The sequence below is a fragment of the Lepidochelys kempii genome, chromosome 1 (assembly GCF_965140265.1).
Source record: "Lepidochelys kempii isolate rLepKem1 chromosome 1, rLepKem1.hap2, whole genome shotgun sequence".
Classification (NCBI taxonomy): Eukaryota; Metazoa; Chordata; order Testudines; family Cheloniidae; genus Lepidochelys; species Lepidochelys kempii.
In genome coordinates, this window is record NC_133256.1 from 38,260,971 (window position 1) to 38,283,107 (window position 22,137).

Here is a 22,137-nt window from a genome sequence, read left to right on the forward strand (position 1 = left end):
GAACTTCTAACAATGTTGGCCCGCCCTCCAATCAGGATCCACCCTTTCCCACTCTTCCTAACCCAGGATGCGGGAGGGGGGGTGAAGCACCCCAGTCTGGGCTCTCTCCTCTTCATGGCCTGGTGTTTGAATAGGCTTTGGAAATAGAATGCTCATGCTTGGCCCCTGTCCAGACAGACCTTAATAAAAGGTTCTTTTTCTAGAACTTGCTATCTGGTCAAACGGGGATGCCTTTTTGGTCTCTGCACAACTCCACCAACGTTCTTCAGCCACCGCAAGGATCACCGTTGTCCTAGACTGTGTCCTGTCCCTGAAGTCCTAAGGTCTCTATTAGTTCGTTGCAAGTACACCTCGCAGCAATTAGTGCCTTCCCCATCTTTACTCTTCCAGCTTCAATATGGTTTATGAAAGACCTAATCAGTACCTTCCCACCAGTGATCAAATCTACATCTCAATGGGACCTTAATTTCATCCTGTTGATGTTCACAGGTCTCCTTTTCAAACCCATGCTGACAAGTTCCATGACCCACCTGTCCATGAAGATAGCATTCTTAGTGAATATCACTTCAGCCAGGAGAGTCAGCGAGCTTGGAGCCATCGTGGTGGACTCTCCGTACACCATTTTCAACAAAGAAGAGGTTTCTCTTCACATATACCCCAGGTTTTTCCCCAAGATTGTTTCTGAATTCCACATCAATCAAAGTGTACACTTAATTGTATTTGTCCCAAACTTCCCCGCTTCCACTAAAGACAAGAGACTTCACTCCCTCGTTGTCCAGCATGCTTGACATTCTACATACAAAGAACCAAACCCATTAGGAAATCACTGAGATTTTTTATCACCACAACGGCAAGATCTCGCTCCATGCAATCACAGCATCCCTATATGACGTTCCGCTGCAGGGCATTTGCAAGGTGGACACCTGGAGTTCCATCTACACCAGGGGTGGGCATACTACGGCCCGTGGGCTGGATACAGCCCGCGAACTCTTTTAAGCTGGCCCTTGAGCTCCCACTTGGGAGCAGGGTCTGGGGCTTGCCACACTCCAGCCAGAGCGCAGGGTTGAGGGACACGCCACACGGCTCCCAGAAGCCATGGAGCCAGAGCAGGGACATGCTGCTGCTTCTGGGAGCCACTAGAGGTAAGCACCGCCCGGAGCCCGCACCCCTGAGCTTCTCCCCGCACCCCAACCTCCTGCCCACCGAACCCCTCAATCCCAACCTGGAGCACCCTCCCGCACCCCAAACCCCTCATCCCCAGCCCCACCCCAGAGCTTGCACCCCTGCTCCAGCCCAGATCTCCTTCCTGCTCTCTGAACCCCTTAGTCCCACCCCAGAGCACCCTCCTACACCCTGAACTCCTCATCCCCAGCTCCACCCTAGAACCAGCACCACCAGCCAGAGCCCCCTTGCCCCCCACAGCCCACTCCCCAGCCCAGAGCCCCCCCTCGAACCCTGAACTCATCATTTCTGGCCCCACCCTGGAGCCCACATCCCCAACCAGAGCCCTCACCCCCTCCCACACCCCAACTTCACTTTTGTGAGCATTCATGGCTTGCCATACAATTTCTATTCCCAGATGTGGCCTTCAGGAAAAAGAGTTTGCCCACCCTTGATCTACACATTCACAACAAGCTATGCTTTAGTTCATGCCTCAACTGCAGATGCAGTGATGAAATCTGCAGTATTGGAGACATCTTTGCTACCAACTTTCTCACTCCCATCGCCAATCTGAGCACCGCTTGACAATCACTCACATCTGGAATACACATAGGGACTATCATTCGAAGGAAAAATGGAAGTTACTTACTGTAATGGAAGTTCTTCAAGTTGTGAGGTCCCTATCTGTTTTTCACTGCCTGTTCTCCATTCCCTCTGCTTCAGATCCTGTGGGATTGTGGTAAAAGGAGGAATTGGAGAGACATTGATCCACACTGACTCTAATACCCTGAGTTGGGAGATCGAGGAGGTCTACGGAGCACGTACAGGTCAACAGACGCTGCTATGAAGAATTTCTGCACACTGGTGCTCATAGTTACATCGTGTGGAATACAGATAGGGACGAGATCTCAAACAACTTCCAGTTACAATAAGTAACCTCCATATCTTAAATTTATTTCAGGAAAATGATGGATCTGAACCACTACCTGTGAAAATTTTTTGCAACGATGAAGCAGGACAGCTTATTAATATTTCTGAATATCTTATGAAAAAGGGTCTGGCTTTCAGAAACAAAAGGTATGGATATTCTTTTTCATATTACATTATTTCAGATCTTCTCCGTTAGGTTACTTCCAAAGTTGACATATACAGAGTGGCATTTGAGTTACTTTTGTAAGTAAAACAAAAGCTATTCCTGGGAGAATTCTGCGCCACTGGAGATGCGCAGAATTCATGTGTCCCGCAGAATTTTTTTCCACAGAAAATATTTCTGCCCAAGAAGTGCTGCATTCTGCCTTTTGCCCACCAGAGGTCACTGTTGTGCCAGAACAACCAGCAGCATTAATACAGCCAGCTGTTCTGGCACCACAGTGGCCCCTGGTGGGGAAAAAAGGCAGAACTGCATCACTTCTGGGGCAGAAATGTATTTTCTTGGGGGGTGGGAATTCTGTGCATGCTCATGCTCAAATCAATTTGTTAGTCTCTAAGGTGCCACAAGTACTCCTTTTCTTTGTGCATACTCAGTATTGCAGAATTCCCCCAGGAGTAGATGTTTGCACACTGCTCAATTTCTCTTTCATACACTTTATCCAGCAATTTGCCTGCAACATCTCCTTTGTTGGGTGGACTGTATCCTGGTCTTAATGACTCAACCGTGTTAATGAAGCGTGGGTTCTCAATCATACAGAAAGGAGAGTTTGTTGTTGCATAAACAAGCCAGGCAATTTTTTCATCAATTACCTCTTTTTGTAAACTGCTGGTTCTTATCACCAACTTATCTATGGTTGGTTCTGGATGATGGAGATTTATTTTTTCCTTTTTGCTACAGGTGATAGATATACTGTGGCTCTGTGACATACATGATGTGACTGAAACAATGTCATTGGCAGATAACTCTGAAACTATAGAAAATGATGGTGATCTTGAAGGTGAATAGTCTTCAGAATCCTGTATGTTGAGGATGGATTCTCCTAAACAAAATAAGTCAATGCAGTTATTTAATTATTATTACCATACTGCTCATTTAATATTACTCATTGCATTTACTGACAGGTGAAAAGGTGAAATTGTAAAAAGATGATCTGCCTATTTCAGCTATTTTTTTTATCACAACTGCATCTAAAATGATAGTACTATAGAGTAACAAGTATCTTTTTTCCTCAAACATGAGAATTCAAGAAGGAAAGCAGGCAGTCCTTAAGAAAGAAGTATGAAATAAAAAAGTTTACCAACTTGAAGATCCTGCATGTTCAGACACATTCCTTTCATCATCTTCAACGCAGCTTCCTCTTGAGAAGGAACACGTCTCGTGATGTTGTTTCATTTGGGTAACCAGGCCTTGCATTTCTTTGTTGCACTGTTTGCATTTTGCACGCATGCCTGTCTTACCCACAGGTAGAGGAACTTCATTAAAATATTCCCAAACTGGATCTCTTTTACAGCCTGCTGCCATTATAGGTTTTCCCTTCTAGTGAGAGAATGGTATGGTAGATCTCAAATCAATGAAGGCTACACTCAGACCTCAAGACTTCTGGAATATGCTGCTCAAACAGTTTCACTTTTTCTTCTACTGCCTGTCCCTCCCTTTTCATATTTATCTTCAGACTTCTGCTTTTCCAGATCTATTCTGCCCCCAACAATCTTCCATTCATTGAACTTTTTGAAATTTTGCACTTTTAGAGAGAGATAAGTGATTAACTCTGTGTACACAAATTTGCAGAGGGAGTATGGAGTTGAGGTCTGTTATTTCTCACCTCTATATGTTAGTTAGTTAGTTAGTTTAAAAAAATAATACCGTTAACAAGCATGTTTTCTCTGGAGACACAAATTCACAGTTTGAGAACTGCAAAACTAAGCATCTCTGATGGTATCTTCTAGACTGAGTCATTGAGTCTCATTGGGTAGATAGAAAGATTAAACTAAATAATCTATACAGAAGCCCCTGGAGCCCCATAAGATTGGGTCCCTAATCCATGAACTATTGGAACTCATTTACAAAACTTCTCTTAAACATTACATGACTATATTTTCTCACACTATAGAATTAAAATTTATAATCTCTATTCCATGATGAGATATCTTTGAGCTATAATGTATCTTAATTAAAACTATCTGATTTAAATAAAAAAAATCCAATTTAAATAAAAACCTGGGGTTTTTTATTTATTTTTTAAAAAAATCATTGATTTTTATCCACCCTGCTCAGAGTTCTGTATTAATATGCCTAATAAGGACTCTGTCAAAAAAAAAAAAAACATTTCCTGAATCTTTTTCATTGTCTGTATTGTTACAGCCATACTTCGGACAGGTATTTTTGAAATAAATTACCAAAATAATTGAAACTGGTGTGATTATATTGTGTTGTTTTGACAAAATATGCAGAATTTTGCAGAATTTTAAAATATTGTGCGCAGAATTTTTAATTTTTTGGTGCAGAATTCCCCCAGGAATAGAAAACTTACATTCTCTTCTGAAAGCTTTATAGACAAATTTGCATTTTAAAATTTACATTTGATCGAACATATTATCCGCATCACAGTCTAATGTACATTGCAGTTACTTATGCTGATGGAGTGAGTATATTTTGATATCTGTTTTGTTAAAATGAATAGCTATAATTTCAAACTTAGATCATTTTTCTTTTTCTTTAGATTACCTTACTCTTTCATGCTTCAGAGTTTCTCATCTTTTGATGTATTTTGTGTTGTATCTGATAGAACTCATGAAATTGATATAAGAGATGCAGATCCTGAGAAACCTCTTGAAGTTCCTTTGAAGCAAGAGAGTCTATGTTTAAATGAGCTGATTTCAGAAACTGAATGTACACCAAAGTGTTTAGTGCCAGAGAAAGAAGTTACTCTTTCTATTAATGAACCTACAGAACATGAGTCAAAGAAACTAGTGCTTGAGTCAAGAATGGATGGAGAATATAAACCTCCAATTATACCTGACATGAAAGAATTTCAGGCTATAATAAGCTGTATTGGAGATGATGGAACGATTTATATGATGCCCAAATCATTAGGTAAGATTTTGAATTGCAAAAAATGCATGTTTTTATGGTTCAGTTGCTAATGCTGAGCTAGGAGCGCAGTACTAGAGCATACATGGTCACTGAAGGTGCCATTCTTTGGATGTGACCAGTTCCTTTTGACCATCTCTGTTATCTGTGCAAAAGTAGTCTGTAAGTTAAAAGTCCTTGTGGCATTAAAAAAAAAATCATACACAAAAAAAACCCAACAACCCGGAAGATGACACCTTCTACAAAAGACACATTTCCATTTCTGATTTTTACTTCACAGCAGTCTGAGTGCTTTATATGTGCTATTGGACTTCGTACTTTATCACAGATGTAGAGTAGTAGCTGTCATGCTGCATTTGGGAAAAGAAATTAACATTGTAACACTGCATCTTGAATATCAGGTGAAAATACATCTTAAAGTTTTAGGCCTCTTTGTAAATCCCAGCCTTAAGTAGTTATATGCCCAAATAACAATGACTTTCAGTAGGAGTTAGGTGCTTAATTCTTTTAGGTGCCTTTGAAAATTCCAGCTTAATTGACTCAGTATCTTTCGTATGGAGGATTCTCTGCACCTTGAAGTCTTTAAACCATGATTTGCGGACTTCAGTGGCTCAGACATAGGTGGGAGGTTTATCGCAGGACTGGGTGGGTGAGATTCTGTGGCCTGCATTGTGCAGGAGGTCAGACTAGATGATCATAAAGGTCCCTTCTGACCTTAATATCTATGAATCTATCTATGTGTTTCTAATTGATACTAGTCTATTGCTTATTAAAAATCCATTTTAATCTGCCCAGTGTCCAGATAACACTTTGTCTGCTACAAAAAAATTAACCACTTGGTTGTCTTAATAAAGATTTTTTTGTTCAATTATTAAAGATCATATTTGCAGATTACAAAATTAGAAATACAGATTTTATAAAATAAAGTAAAATTGATAATCCTCCCTTCCCACTCCCCACAGACCAGATTTGAGGATTCTGTTTCTTTTGCAATAGTTGATATGACTTGTATGTAAAACAATTCAGGGACTTTTGGGGAAACCTGTTAGTGTCAAGTAAGTCTCTAAAATGTCATTGCTACTTCCTCTGGAACTCTTTCTCTCTTTTTGTTCATTGCTGCTGTGTCACAGTTGTATTTGTATCAACTTCCCCCTTGTTTTGTTAAAATGATACGCAATCACAAAGCCTTATTTTCAGACTCTTCACTTCAGAGAGAGTTACAGAATTAGTTGTTGCTTCTGTAATATTCCCTCTTCAACTGCATTCTTATGTGCCTAAAATTTACTCTGAATGCTTTTGGAAACTGTAGCTCTTCAGTTCACCTGGAGTTCTTCTGTATGTCAGGAAGCGCCGAAGTTTACTGTATTGACTTATTTGTCATTGAGAACTCTAAGCTATCTGTTTGGGAATCAGTTAGACTCTACAAATAAACAAAGAAGCAGTCCTAGATTTCTTTCCAACATGATAGAATCCTGGACTATTTATCCTTATATTCTCAATAATAGCAGTAACTTTCTCAGGGGTGTGGTTTATCAAACTAGATTTCATGTTTTATCCTGATAAAATGTAAATCCTATTTTCTCTTCTTTTAAGAATTTGTATAACTAAGTATGAAATTGGCTTAGAAGTTATTTCAGCCATTGTCATTAGATAGCGTTAGGTGGTTTAAAATATGGAAAATATATTTTCCATAATATAACCTCTTAATTTGCCACTATTATTCCAACACAATGGAATTATAAGGACTTGCAATAAGTAAGATTCACAACCTAGTTGGAAGATATTTGGAAATTAAAATGTGAAAAGCTGTATAGTTTAACCTCTGTATTATTGTTCTACAGCCCCAGCCTAGTATAACTGTATATGTAGTGGTTAAAACAGTTATTTGCACCTATAAATAATTTGAAATCCATTTTTTGAATTTCATTTTCTCTTTTACCCAATTCTTGTTCAGAAAGTGAACTAAACAAATTGATGACTGATATACAAAATAACTTCAAATGTCTTGGTCTTCTGGAACCATATTGTTGGAAAAAGGAAGAAGCTTGTGTTGTAAGAGGATCGGATATCATGTGGTATCGAGGTAAAGTTATAGAAGTTGGTGGTGGTACAATCAGGGTAAGTTTGATTTTTTTTTTTCTTCATGACAAATGGTATAAGTGAATGTTCATAAAAGCACAAGACGGCCATAATGGGTCAGACCAATGGTCCATATAGCTCAATATCCTGTCTTCCAACAGTGGCCAGTGCCAGATGCTTCAGAGTGAATGTTCAGAACAGGGAGTTATCAAGTGATCCATCCCATGTCATCCAGTCCCAACCTCTGACAGTTGGAAGTTTAGGGGATACCCAGAGCATGGGGTTGCATCCCTAACCATGTTGGCTAATAGCCATTGGTGGACCTATCCTCCAATTCTAATATACCTGTTTTGAGATGGGGTGAACAAACTACATGCAGTATTCAAGGTGTGGGTAGACCATGGATTTATATAGTGGTGTTATGATGTTTTCACTTATCTAGCCCCTTCATAATGGTTCCTAACATTGTTAGCTTTTTTGACTGCTGCTGCACATTAAGCAGACATTTTCAGAGAACTAGATTCAATGACTCAAAGATCTTTCTTGAGTAGTAACAGCTAGACCCCATCCTTTTGTATGTGTATTTGGAATTTTATTTTTCCAGTATGTACTACTTTGCACTGGTAAGCACTGAATTTCATCTGCCATTTTGTTGCCCAGTAACCCTTCCACCTCCCAGTCCCCATCCCTCTTCAGGGAACCCTCTCACGAGCTTTTACAAAGGCAAAAGGTGGACTCCTCCAGTTAGGAGCAGTAGAACAGGTTCCTTTCCCTTGCAGGGGCAGACAGTTCTACTCAATACTTCCTAGTACCAAAGAAGGATGCCGGTTGGAAGCTGATCTTCAATCTCAGACATATTAACAAGTTTGTGAAACCCCAAAAATTCAGGATGGTGACTCTGGCTACTATAATTACTTCACTAGAGGAAGGGGACTGATTTTCATCTCTCCACCTACAAGACTCCTACATCAATATAAACATACACCCATCATAGTGGAAATACCTACAATTTATCATAGACCAAGATCATTTCCAGTACCAAGTGCTCAGCCTGTCTGTGGGATCTAAGGATATATTCAAAGGTTCTAGCAGTAGTGGCGGTTTACCTTTGGAAGGAAGTAATTGTTGCCTTCCGGTAACTCAAAGACCATTCTTTCAAGGCTGGTCAAAGATCATTCTGTCAAGACACTGCTATCTTCCACCCAGAAGGCCCTTGCTCTGTTTCATGAGTTGGGTCTACAGCTGAACGTAAAGAAATCCACATTAGTACCAGTACAAAGGATACAGTTTATAGGAGCGTATCTGGAATCCGTGACAGCCAGAGTGTACCTCCCTTTAGACAGATTTGTGACTCCATCAGGGCTGGTAGGGACAATTCAGAGGAGCTCTCAAACCACAGTAAGGATCTATCTTAAACTCTTGGGCCATATGGCTGCTTTTACCATTGTGATCAATCCATGCCAGGTTATGCTCTGCTGCTTCCCAAGTTGGTGAGGAATTGTCTATTCTCTGGCTGAGACAAGCTTGATACCCTTACCTGTGTCAACTGTGTCCAACTGTTGATCAAGCACAACATTCCTCATATCCTGTCTCAGGATGCAGGTCACACTTTACACCGTAGCCTGGCAGTTCTGCGCCTCAGGGTGTGGCTCCTGAATGGTTCTTGGGAATAGAGATTTCCTGCTCTACGGCGGTATAGCAGCTGTTATTAAACAGTAGAATAACTTCATTTCTCCCTACTTACCCACAGAATTGGAAGCAATTGTACACTGGTGTGGTCATCAGTGTTGATAGATGTTTGGCTGCGTGCATTCTCTCTGTATGCCACCCCAGCTCTTCGCAGGTAGCTGGCACAGCAGACCTTGAGCAAACCGCCCAGTGACCACAAGATCTGTTAAGTCATGAAGGCACGTGGCCAGGTTTATTGTTGACTAAGTACGGTAATAGCGCCTGGCAGACTCTATGAGTATACTAAGACATGTATGCCCTTGACAATGGATGCAGCTCAGTGAATGGTGGGACTTTCCGTTCCCTCCTCGGCTGGCCAAAAACACTCCCTCTGAAATACCTCTTTATACACCGATACAAACAAGTTACATATTGCCCCTCTAACATAGCTAGGTGCCACTGTCTGACGTACCTAGGTGCCATCCATCACCTTGTACATGTTGGTTCGATCGAAACATCTCTATCCATCATGCTGTCATTCTGACCTTATCTTTAAGATGGGTCAGCGTGTTTCTGTTATATTTGGGGGAGAAGGGGTTGTACCATACTTGGTATCGGGGTGTTCCTTCCAGAATGTATTTTTGTGAGTGTCCTGTGCCTGGCCTTCCTTAGGAAAGTGTGTGTTTTTGCAATACCAGCTCTGTTCTTGCCAGGCTCTGTGAGCGTGTCCCTTGCTGACCTTGCTTTATATTAGCAAAGCTTTGACTACTACTTTAGCCCAGGTCTCAGGCCTCATACCAGGCCACTGATAAAGGGCTTATGTCTCAGGCTCTCTTCCTACTACAGTCAGTACCTGCATCCAGAATCAGTTCCCCTTTCACTCATCCTAAGCTACCATCAGATCTGATGTGCCGCTTGGCAGTACTACCTTCAATTCTAGATCCTGTTACAAAGCCTCCCTCTCTCCATCCCCCCCTTACTTCAAGGGATACTGCTCAGAAATCACCTGAAGTGGAGCACCTGTAGGGTCACTACTTGAAGAAGGAAATGTTACTCACCCTGTGCATTAATTGAAGTTCTTTGAGATTTGTCCCCCTATGGGTGCACCACCATGCACCCTCCTTCCCCTTTTCTTTGGTTGTTCTCTAGAGCAGTGGTTCTCAATCAGGGATATGTGTACCCTTGTGGGTACGCAGAGACCTTCTGGGGTACATCAACTCCTCTAGGTATTTTTCTAATTTTTACACCAGACTATATAAAAAGCACAAGCAAAGTCAGTACAAACTAAAATTTCACACAATGACTCATTTATACTGCTCTATATACTATACACTGAAGTATAAGTACAATATTTATATCCCAGTTGATTTATTTTATAATTATATGGTAAAAATGAGAAAGTAAGCAATTTTTCAGTGTTAGTATGCTATGACACTTCTGTATTTTTGTCTGATTTTGTAAGCAGGTAGTTTTTAAGTGAGGTGAAACTTGGGGGTACACAAGACAAATCAGACTCCTGAAAGGGGTACAGTAGTCTGGAAAGCTTGAGAGCCACTGCTCTAGGTGGTGACTGAGTAGAGAAGGAACTGAAGGTGGTTCATCCACACAGCCTTGTGTAGCCTCAGTGTATGCCATGAGGAAGCACAGGATAGGTGAACAGGCCGAATGAACTGCTAACTAAAACTCTACAGTTGAGAGCATGAGAGGCATATATGCATCTGAAATGCAGCACTCATAAGGACACACATCTCGAACTACAGTTACTGCACAGGGTGAGTAACATTTCCTTTTTTTGGTTTTGCTGGCTATAGTAAAACAGCTCTCCTAAGAGCATAGAAACTTTGTAATTGTGGCTTACTTATGGATTTCTTCCTCTCTTGAATGTGGTCACCTTTTCAAAATAAGTAATCTATTTTTAAAAAGTAAAATGTTTCATAATGATCATATCCTGAATGAATTGCTGATATTACTATTATTGTGTTTCAATGTATGTTCTCCAAGTAGGCATGTTCCTTTTATCTGACCCCTAACTTTTGGCATGACTCTTTGTCTTAATGATAGTTAGCCTGAACTATCTATTCAGTTCTTCAAGCATTTATCCTTATGTATAATGTACTTTAGGTTGTATATATATTCCATGTGCCCAGGACTGAAGAATCTTCTTTAGCAGTGTCCATGTAGTCCATGCATGCACCCCTACTCTGCTCACGTTCTGCACCAAGGGAATAAAGGGGGGTGCCAGACTGCTACCATCTTAGTTCTTTATTACCGTTTGTGCTTTAGGACAGAGCTTCGTTGTCCATGCTGACTTTTTCCAACTTCACACTATAAATAGTTTTTAAAGTTGTTAAAGCCTCTTAGTTCTGAGTACAGTTAGTTAGGAACTAGCTTACTAGGGGTCTGGTTCCTTATCTTGCCCCACTCCCAAAACAGCTCTGCTGGGAAACTGCTACCGTACGCCCCTCGTTCCCCCGACCCTCCAGTAATTATGGGGAGTATGCTAGCGATCCCTGGCTTTAAAAGCTGCAATAAGTGCCACAAGATGATTCTGATCAAACTGCAACAACACCTGTTTATAGTACTCAGGGGAAGAACATGTCCCTTTCAAGGGCAGTATCTGCAGGTCATTCCTGAGTAAGACTGAACAGTCTAGGAAATTTAGGTTCCATAAATTTCTCAAGAAGGAAGCCATGAAGGCAGGAACAACGTCTGTCTGGGGAGATTCCCCCTTTACATCAGCCTGAAGAAGGTATGGGTGGCCCTTGTTCTTTGGACCCGACCCAACCCAGCCCCACCTCCAGCTCTGAGACACCATATGTTTTTTAGAGAAAAGAAATTGACTGTTTACAAGAGAATGATTTTGTTCTAAGAAGGAGCATTTTTAGAAAAGTAATTTTTCAGACATTTATTTATTTTATATAGGTGCAGTATGTGGACTATGGCTACATTGAGAAGATCCCTCAGTGTCATCTCTATCCAGTTGTGTTGTATGCTGACATACCTACATTTTGTATACCATGTCAGCTCTATAAAACAGTGCCAGTGAGTAAACACTAAATTTGAAGACTTTCGGTAGTTACTAAAATTAATATACTAATTAATAGTACATGGAATAAAGGATACTCTTGTACATCAAGCCAGTATTTGGGAATTCAATTTTGAGTTCACAGTGATAGTTTGTTAGCGTTAGATAGTTAGTAGCGTTAGATATTCACTTATAAGAATGAACTTGTTGACTTTTGTTTTCTGTATTCTAAATATGTAATTTAAGTGCCGTTTTGTAATTATTTTGTATTCACAGGCTGCCTAAAAGCAGAAAGAGTGTGAGTGATTCATTTAATAGTAGGATTGGAAAGCAAAACAGTTTAGTTTAAAGCAATTCTGTAATCTGTTTCAATCTATATATAACAAATGGGTTCAAAAATAGGGCTCTTAAGCTAGCAACCATCTGGCAGGACAGCAGAAATCATAGAATCAGAGAATATCAGGGTTGGAAGGGACCTCAGGAGGTCATCTAGTCCAACCCCCTGCAGGACCAATCCCCAACTAAATCATCCCAGCCAGGGCTTTGTCAGGCCTGACCTTAAAAACCTCAAAGGAAGGAGATTCCACCACCCCCTTGGTATCGCATTCCAGTGTTTCATCACCCTCCTAGTGAAAAAGTTTTTCCTAATATCCAACCTAAATCTCCCCCACTGCAACTTGAGACCATTGCTCCTTGTTCTGTCATCTGCTACCACTCAGAACAGTCTAGAACCATCCTCTTTGGAACCCCCTTTCAGGTAGTTGAAAGCAGCTATCAAATCCCCCCTTATTCTTCTCTTCCATAGACTAAACATCCCCAGTTCCCTCAGCCTCTCCTCATAACTCATGTGTTCCAGTCCCCTAATCATTTTTGTTGCCCTCCGCTGGACTCTTTCCAATTTTTCCACATCCTTCTTGTAGTGTGGGGCCCAAAACTGGACACAGTACTCCAGATGAGGCCTCACCAGTGTCGAATGGAGGGGAACGATCACGTCCCTTGATCTGCTGGCAATGCCCCTGCTTATACATCCCAAAATGCCAATTGCCTTCTTGGCAACAAGGGCACACTGTTGACTCATATCCAGCTTCTCGTCCACTGTAACCCCTAGGTCCTTTTCTGCAGAACTGCTGCCAAGCCATTAGGTCCCTAGTCTGTAGCGGTGCATTGGATTCTTCTGTCCTAAGTGCAGGACTCTGCACTTGTCCTTGTTGAACTTCATCAGATTTCTTTTGGCCCAATCCTCCAATTTGTCTAGGTCCCTCTGTATCCTATCCCTACCCTCCAGCATATTTACCTCTCCTCCCAGTTTAGTGTCATCTGCAAACTTGCTGAGGGTGAAATCCACACCATCCTCCAGATCATTTATGAAGACATGGAACAAAACCGGCCGTAGGACCGACCCTTGGGGCACTCCACTTGATACCAGCTGCCAACTAGAAAATGAGCCATTGATCGCTACCCGTTGAGCCCGACAATCTAGCCAGCTTTCTATCCACCTTCTAGTCCATTCATCTAGCCCATACTTCTTTAACTTGCTGGCAAGAATACTGTGGGAGACCGTATCAAAAGCTTTGCTAAAGTCAAGGAACAACACGTCCACTGCTTTCCCTTCATCCACAGAGCCAGTTATCTCGTCATAGAAGGCAATTAGATTAGTCAGGCATGCCTTGCCCTTGGTGAATCCATGCTGACTATTCCTGATCACTTTCCTCTAAGTGCTTCAGAATTGATTCCTTGAGGACCTGCTCCATGATTTTTCCAGGGACTGAGGTGAGGCTGACTGGCCTGTAGTTCCCAGGATCCTCCTCCTTCCCTTTTTTTAAAGATGGGCACTACATTAGCCTTTTTCCAGTCGTCTGGGACCTCCCCCGATCGCCATGAGTTTTCAAAGATAATGGCCAATGGCTCTGCAATCACATCCGCCAACTCCTTTAGCACTCTCGGATGCAACGCATCCGGCCCCATGGACTTGTGCACGTCCAGCTTTTCTAAATAGTCCCGAACCACTTCTTTCTCCACAGAGGGCTGGTCGCCTCCTCCCCATGCTGTGCTGCCCAGTGCAGTAGTGTGGGAGCTGACCTTGTTTGTGAAGACAGAGTCAAAAAAAGCATTGAGTACATTAGCTTTTTCCACATCCTCTGTCACTAGGTTGCCTCCCTCATTCAGTAAGGGGCCCACACTTTACTTGACTTTCTTCTGGTTGCTAACATACCTGAAGAAACCCTTCTTGTTACTCTTAACATCTCTCGGTAGCTACAACTGCAGGTGTGATTTGGCCTTCCTGATTTCACTCCTGCATTGCATGCCCGAGCAATATTTTTATACTCATCCCTGGTCATTTGTCCAATCTTCCACTTCTTGTAAGCTTCTTTTTTGTATTTAAGATCAGCAAGGATTTCACTGTTAAGCCAAGCCGGTCGCCTGCCATATTTACTATTCTTTCTACACATCGGGATGGTTTGTCCCTGTAACCTCAATAAGGATTCTTTAAAATACAGCCAGCTCTCCTGGACTCCTTTCCCCCTCATGTTATTCTCCCAGGGGATCTTGCCTATCAGCTCCCTGAGGGAGTCAAAGTCTGCTTTTCTGAAGTCCAGGGTCCGTATTCTGCTGCTTTCCTTTCTTCCTTGTGTCAGGATCCTGAACTTGACCATCTCATGGTCACTGCCTCCCAGGTTCCCATCCATTTTTGCTTCCCCTACTAATTCTTCCCTGTTTGTGAACAGCAGGTCAAGAAGAGCTCTGCCCCTAGTTGGTTCCTCCAGTACTTGCACCAGGAAATTGTCCCCTACATTTTCCAAAAACTTCCTGGATTGTCTGTGCACCGCTGTGTTGCTCTCCCAGCAAATATCAGGGTGATTGAAGTCTCCCATGAGAACCAGGGCGTGCGGTCTAGTAACTTCTGCGAGTTGCGAGAAGAAAGCCTCGTCCACCTCATCCCCTTGGTCCGGTGGTCTATAGCAGACTCCCACCACGACATCACCCTTGTTGTTCACACTTCTAAACTTAATCCAGAGACTCTCAGGTTTTTCTGCAGTTTCATACTTGAGCTCTGAGCAGTCATACTGATCCCTTACATACAGTGCAACTCCCCCACCTTTTCTGCCCTGCCTGTCCTTCCTGAACAGCTTATATCCATCCATGACAGTACTCCAGTCATGTGAGTTATCCCACCAAGTCTCTGTTATTCCAATCACATCATAATTCCTTGACTTTGCCAGGACTTCCAGTTCTCCCTGCTTGTTTCCCAGGCTTCGTACATTTGTGTATAGGCACTTGAGATAACCCGCTGATCGCCCCTCTTTCTCAGTATGAGGCAGGAGCCCTCCCCTCTCACGCATTCCTGCTCATGCTTCCTCCCGGTATCCCACTTACTGGAGGGCTTTGGTCTCCTTCCCCCGGTACATAAGCTGGGTTTGTTTAGTCTGGGGAAGAGAAGACTGAGGAGGGACAAGATAACAGTTTTCAACACATAAAAGGCTGTTACAAGGAGAGAGAAAAATTGTTCTCCTTAACCTCTGAGGATAGGACAAGAAGCAATGGGCTTAAATTGCAGCACGGAAGGTTTAGGTTGGACATTAGGAAAAAATTCCTCACTGTCAGGGTATTTAAGCACTGGAACTCCATCATTGGAGGTTTTTAAAAACAGATTAAACAAACACCTGTCAGGAATGGTCTAGTTATTACATAATCCTGCCTCAAGTGCAGGAGACTGGACTAAATGACCTGTTGAGGTCCCTTCCAGTCCTACACTTCTATGATTACTATTGTGGTATGACTCTTTTAACCTACTATAAACTCTCAGATTTAATTAATTTACTCCCACAAGAGAAAGTGTGAAGATTAAATCTTTTGATACAGAAGCCCAGTTAATCACCAGAACATCACTTTCAGTGTCTCTTGATGCTGCTGATACTGTATATTGTTCCATGGCATGTCATTGGTCATTTGAAGGGCATCCTGGCCATACAGTTCTGATATCCCAAAGAGGTACAGTTGACAGTGGAGGATCTTCTTTTTGAGGGCCCAGACCTTTTCAGCCCAAAAATTGATAGTGCCGTCTCATTAGCTGAAGATTCCTGGGCCACACTCCATTGTTTTGCGGCTTATACTTTGGCCTGTAAGAGGAAACATGGAGATCTCTCACCTGCTCTAAGCAAAGAATATCTATATGTTTTCTCTTTCCGCACAGAACCTCAAAGCGCCGAAGAAAAAGGCAGCAGTTGCAGAAACAGACGCTTTGTCTGCTATTGCTTTGCCCCACTCTGCATCTGCAGCCAAACCACACTTGACCAGTTTAAAGGATCTGCACTCTTCCTTCCCCCTATTGTAATAGCCTTTTGTTTCTCAGGGAGTCACGAAACCTGATAACAAGCCAAAGGATCCTAGAGTTTCTCATTTGGCTATTCTCTACAGTTCCATACTACATGTATTCCCAGTCTTCCCTTCCCCATCCATTTTGAGGGACACCTCTCATGAAAGGCTGTTACAACTGGGGGTGGAGTCACTTCTACAGTTCCAAGACACACAATATATTCCTATCCTCTACAGAGGAAAAAGTTTTTATCTGAGGGTAGGGTGGCATCCAATTCTGAACTTGAAGGGACTCATCAACACCTTCATCTGTTGCTTCAAGTTTAGGAGGGTAACACTGGCCTCTATAATTCATCTTCAGATTCACACAAATGGTTTGCGACTCTCAACCCACAGGATGCATACTTCTGCATGTTTCCATACATTGAGCATGCAGGAAGTAATTAAGATTTCAGGGCAGATAGAACCATTACCAATACAGAGTCCTTCTATTTAGTCTCTTTACAGCACAAAGTGTGTTCACCAAGGTTATAGCTGTCGATGCCTTCCAGAGAAGACCAGATATGTGTAAACTATTATACTTTGATATTTGACTCATTTGGGAAAAATTGCCTCAGCAGGCAGAGTTCAACTCTTTATTATCCTTGGTTTAAATTTAAAAAATCCCAGTTAAAAATACACTGAGGATAGAATACATAGGTACAGTGTTAGTCCCATGTTTTTGCTGAATATCTCTCCTTATTCATTACTCGTGGGCTAATGGAATTTGAAGGCACTCCATGGTTGCTTGAGGCTCGTAGGTTTTCTGCCTCCAGCAACGTAACAAATTGGTGGTTCAGTTTCTCCTGACCATGTTATTTTAAAACCTTTATTTTTATTAATTTTCATGCAGTTGCAATTTTTCCTTCTTTCCTGGATTGGGTTAAATAGCAGCATGGTAGTTTCAGCGATCTGGATCTGCTGCTGCAGTGCCTTCCTGCCAGACTCTTCTTTCCCTACTCAAGCATGGCAGAGCTGTCCTGCAAACACCTGGCTTCAATCTAAGCAGTGTTCTCTATGTGAGGCAACACATATAGACTCTACAAAGGGTGAATTACACCCTGTCTGTGGCAGCCAGCCAACCCTTGAACTGCTGGGGTATGGGGGCTCAGAGTTAGACCAGCATGTTGAGTTCCCACCTAGCCTGAGGAGTCATGACTCCAGTGCAGAAAAGCCCGATCAGGAGCTTCTGAGTTTTCAGAGAGAGAATCAAAGGATGAGCCGCAGCTCTCCGACTACCACAGGGGTAAGTCCTGCAAATTTCAGAGTTCCCAAAAGGCAAAAACAAATGTGTCCTTCCCAAGGCAGTACTTAATATTGATAATGAACGGGGGTATAGGGATGTGAAAACCAAGGTTTAAACCTCTTCTCCTTTGCCTGCTCCCCTGGAGGGAGGTGTTTGCTGGGGCTTTTCTCCTACAGTCTCTCTCTGCGCTCTTTATCATGCTCACCACCCTTAGCCCCACCCTTCAGTATTTCTGGGCATGCAGACACACCAGTTCCTCCTCTGCAATCCTGCCTCAGTCTGCAGCCTAATGGGAATTGTGCCTATCTGGTTTTCAGCCCAACGACTCTCGGTCTGCCAGGAAAAGGAGCTCAGATTTCAGAAAGAAGTAGAATGGGAATTGTGCTTTCTGATCATCAATCATAAACCCTTGCTCTGAAAGGCGGGAAATGGATGTCCATCTCTCCCCTGTTCCACAGGCTAACTCCACATTAAAGCATTAGGAGCACTTCAGGTAGTCTGTGACCAAAACAGAGGCACACAACAAGTCTCTTCCCCATGAAGGTGCACCTTCATGCAATTATAGTGGGGTAAATGAGAAATCCCTTCCCACGTTAAAAATTATCCTGATTTACTGAGTAAAACCCCAAGTGGTACTAGGTTCCTCCTACGCTGCTTACTTGGGTGCTAGTCAGCCTAGAAGAGCAGGCAGGCAGCCTTTCAGGCTTCAAGGAACATGTAGCAAGCTTCTTCCATAACTGAGGTATACCAGTACCCTCCTATTGTGCTGCCCCCATGCCAGGATGAATTGTGTACTACCTCCCCCTGCAAACTGCCAGGGGAAAAGTACCCCACCCAATAACCTGGGAAAACTACACACCACCCATGGGCGCCTCTGAGAGGAATACTTCCCCAATCACAAGCACAGAGTCTGAGTGTAGAAAAGCAGCTTTTAAATGAAAGGAGAGAAGTCACCCAATATTAATTAGGGACAGTGGCACAAGCGGGATTCATAAACATAAAACTGTTAGCAGGACACCCACCCTAGAGTACATGGGGCAGTGCCTTCTGCCTCATGTTCTTGAGCTCTGCAACCAAAAGTTCCTTTACTGTGCCCCTCTTTGCTCCCTCACCACATATGCCCAAATATCAGTGAGTTTCAGTAGGAGTTAGGTGCTTAATTCTTTTAGGTGCCTTTGAAAATTCCAGCCTAATTGACTCAGTATCTTTCGTATGGAGGATTCTCTGCACCTTGAAGTCTTTAAACCATGATTTGAGGACTTCAGTGGTTTAAACATAGGTGGGAGGTTTATCGCAGGACTGGGTGGGTGAGATTCTGTGGCCTGCATTGTGCAGGAGGTCAGACTAGATGGTCATAATGGTCCCTTCTGACCTTAATATCTATGAATCTATCTATCCCACTCACAGTGGTTTTCCTTGGTCAGTGAGGACCCAGGGTTCAGAGGTGCATTTGTGTGAGTTCATCTCCCTTCCAGGGAAGAAGGCACCTTGCTTGCTGCAACTTCTGAACACTTGCTCTGGCTGGCCACCCTGCCAGATGCTCATTCTGCTGGCCGCCTCACCACTATTGCTGGCCACTCCTGCTGGCTGCCCCTCAGTCACCTTCTGCTGCTACCTGCCTCTCTGCTCATCAGTCTCTTAGTGATTTTTAGCTCTTTGCAGGCTGGACAGAAACACAATCTACCACAAGTGATTTTAGTTCTGATTGAGCATTTAAAATAACAAAGAGACTCCTAATGAAGCCTATTTAGCTTTCTTTGAACAGTGGGGAGGAACAGGTTAAACTAGCCCCAGCTTCGCCCTGCCAGTACTGCTTTGGCACGTTCCTGGACCTCTCAGTGACCACACCGCTGCAGCTGCCACTCTGGCCGGATCTGCTGTCCAAGAACCACAACAGTCTGCTGCATCTGATGGGTTGGCTGCTCCATGGTTGAATGTGGAAGAGCAGGAGTGCTTGGCCAGTGTCCAGCAGGTCCTGTTGGGTATCAGAAAGACCTCCATCTGGGTTACCTACCTGGCCAAATGGAAATGGTTCACGTGCTGGGCCTCGGACCAGCATTTCCAGCACAAGCAAGCCTCGCTGTAGTCCATCTTGGACTACCTTCTGCATCTCAAGATCCAGGGCCTGTCTCTTTTATCAGTTAAGGTCCAATTTGCCGCTATCTCAGCCTTCCACCCTCCATTCCAGGGCAGGTCAGTCTTCGCTCATGACATGACAGTCTGGTTTTTGAAAGGTCTGGAGTGAAAGGGTCTTTATCCCCACATCCGTGGCCCCATCCCTTCTTGGAACCTGCATCTCCTGCTACTGTGGCTCATGGGTCTCCCCTTTAAGCTTTGGATTCCTGCTCTCTTCTACTCTCCTGGAAGATCTCATTCATCGTGCTGATAACATCTGCCCGCAGGGTCTCTGAGATCAGGGCACTTACCTCGGAGCTGCCCTATACGGTGTTTTTCAAGGACAAGGTCCAGCTGCATCTGCACCTGGCTTTCCTGCCCAAGGTTGTTCAGTTTCATACAAACCAGGACATATACTTACGTGTCTTCTTTCCAAAACCTCAGAAGTCAGAAGAGGAGCACAAATTACACTCCTTGGACGTCAGGAGAGTGCTAGCCTTTTACATCGAAAGGACCAAGCTGTTCCATAATTCAACGCAGTTATTTGTCATGGTGGCAGACAGGATGAAGGGTCTTCCAGTGTCCACCCAGAGAATTTCATCATGGATCACTGCCTACATCCATTTCCATTGTGATCTGGTGAAAGTGCCTCCACCAGCAGTTGTAACCGCCTGCTCAACTAGGGCGCAAGCCTCGGCAGCAGCCTTCCTGACCCAAGTGCCTATTCAAAATATCTGCAGAGCCAATACCTGGTCACCCATCCACAGGTTTACATCTCATTACACACTTACCCAGCAGGCCCGAGACGACGTTGGCTTCAGCAAAGCACTGTTGCAAGCCGCACAACGGTGAATTCTAAGCCCACCTCCATGGATACTGCTTGTGAGTCGCCTAGAATGGAATCGACATGAGCAAGTACTCGAAGAAAAAAGGATTACCTTTTTTTCGTAATTATTCTTTGAGATGTGTTGCTCATGTCCATTCCATTACTCGCCCAGTCCTACCCCATTTGTCGGAGTTGCTGGCAAGGAGGAACTGGGAGGGCACAGGGCCAATGGCACCTCATATACCAACGCATGAGCGTGGCACTCCAAAGGGTGCCATGGCCAACCCTACAGATACCACTAAGGCAAGTATCTCTGAGGACTGTGCATGTGGGCGCTCACAGCCCTACAATGGAATGGATGTGAGCAACACATCTTGAAAAACAGTTACAAAAGGTAGGTAACAGTTTTTCAACCTTTGCTTAGCCTTTCCTTCCCTGCTTTTGTGATTCACTGCTTGCTACTTTCCATGTGTAATGAATGAGGAGAAAAGCTGTGCAACAGAATGAGTAATCTCTTAACTGATCATTTCTTTCTGTTGATAGCTTTTCTCTGAATGCAATTCACCCTAGTCCTATAAATGACAAGAATATGGATTGAAAATTTTCTTCAAAGGGAGACTTAGACTCTTCTGGCGGCCTGAGCTTAAGGGTGGAGCCAAGTCCCAGAGCCTCCACCAATAACATTGGAAGGCCTCTGAATTCCACCTTTGGGGGCCATTAGCCCATGAGTGATAAATTTGGAGAGAAGCTGCTAACAGAAACTTATCAGATAACACATTTCTCAGTGTTTGGGCAGGTAGACTGAACAACAGCCAGAGCTTATGTCCAGTCTTGCCCATCAGCCTCAAAAAGATCCACATATCACCGTTTGGACTTTTCTGGGGCTGCTTGGACATTTGACTTCTGCAATATTAGTCATGCAGAATGTAAGACTACACTTACATTGTGTGCAGGGTTGACTAGAGTCTGCATACATGGTGAGAAAGCATCTTATGGATATGTTTCTGATGGCTCACAAATCTTATATCACTAAATTGGTGGAAAGACCTCAATTACATATGCAAGGTTGTACCCTTTTCTCCACCCCTCTCAGTAAGACTTTGGTGACAAATGAGTTCCTCTTGGGATGGGGTTGCATGGTTGAGGAAGTTTTGGTACCTAGGACTGAACCTATTGTTTTATCCACCGCAACCTTTACCTCTTCTACCAGACTTGATATCTCAAGACAAAAGAAATATTTTGCATCCAAACCCAGCCTCCCTTTATCTCTGAGCCTGGCTGCTGAATGGATGTCATTCATAATAGGTTTTGTTCTTTGGATGTCCAAAGTATTTTGATGCAAAATAGGAAAAATTCCACCAAACAAACCTACGTAGCTAAATGGAAGAGATGTGGGATTTGATGTGAACAGTGTCACCTGCAACCCATTGATTTATTTTTGACTGTCTTTGGGATATTTACTCTCACTGAAGAACTTTGGACTGTTAAACAGCCCTCGGAGCACTTATCTATGAAGACTTCCTTTTTTATAGCAATTATACATGTGTCACAAGAAGTGTATAAATATAGGCTTTCACAGCAAGACCTCCCTATACAGTATTTCATAGGGATGAAGTATCATTCAGACTTCATCTCAAATGCTT

At 43.1% G+C, this 22,137-nt stretch overlaps 1 protein-coding gene across 1 annotated transcript in view; it reads left to right on the forward strand.

The window, feature by feature from the left end:
• Nucleotides 1-22,137, forward strand: part of RNF17 (ring finger protein 17) — a 203,058-nt gene that overhangs the window by 135,380 nt on the left and 45,541 nt on the right. Inside the window, exons 28-31 of the mRNA XM_073339251.1 lie at nucleotides 2,123-2,238; nucleotides 4,878-5,185; nucleotides 7,137-7,300; nucleotides 11,852-11,971. Coding sequence (XP_073195352.1) covers nucleotides 2,123-2,238; nucleotides 4,878-5,185; nucleotides 7,137-7,300; nucleotides 11,852-11,971 — 708 coding nt within the window. The remainder of the gene's footprint in view (nucleotides 1-2,122; nucleotides 2,239-4,877; nucleotides 5,186-7,136; nucleotides 7,301-11,851; nucleotides 11,972-22,137) is intronic.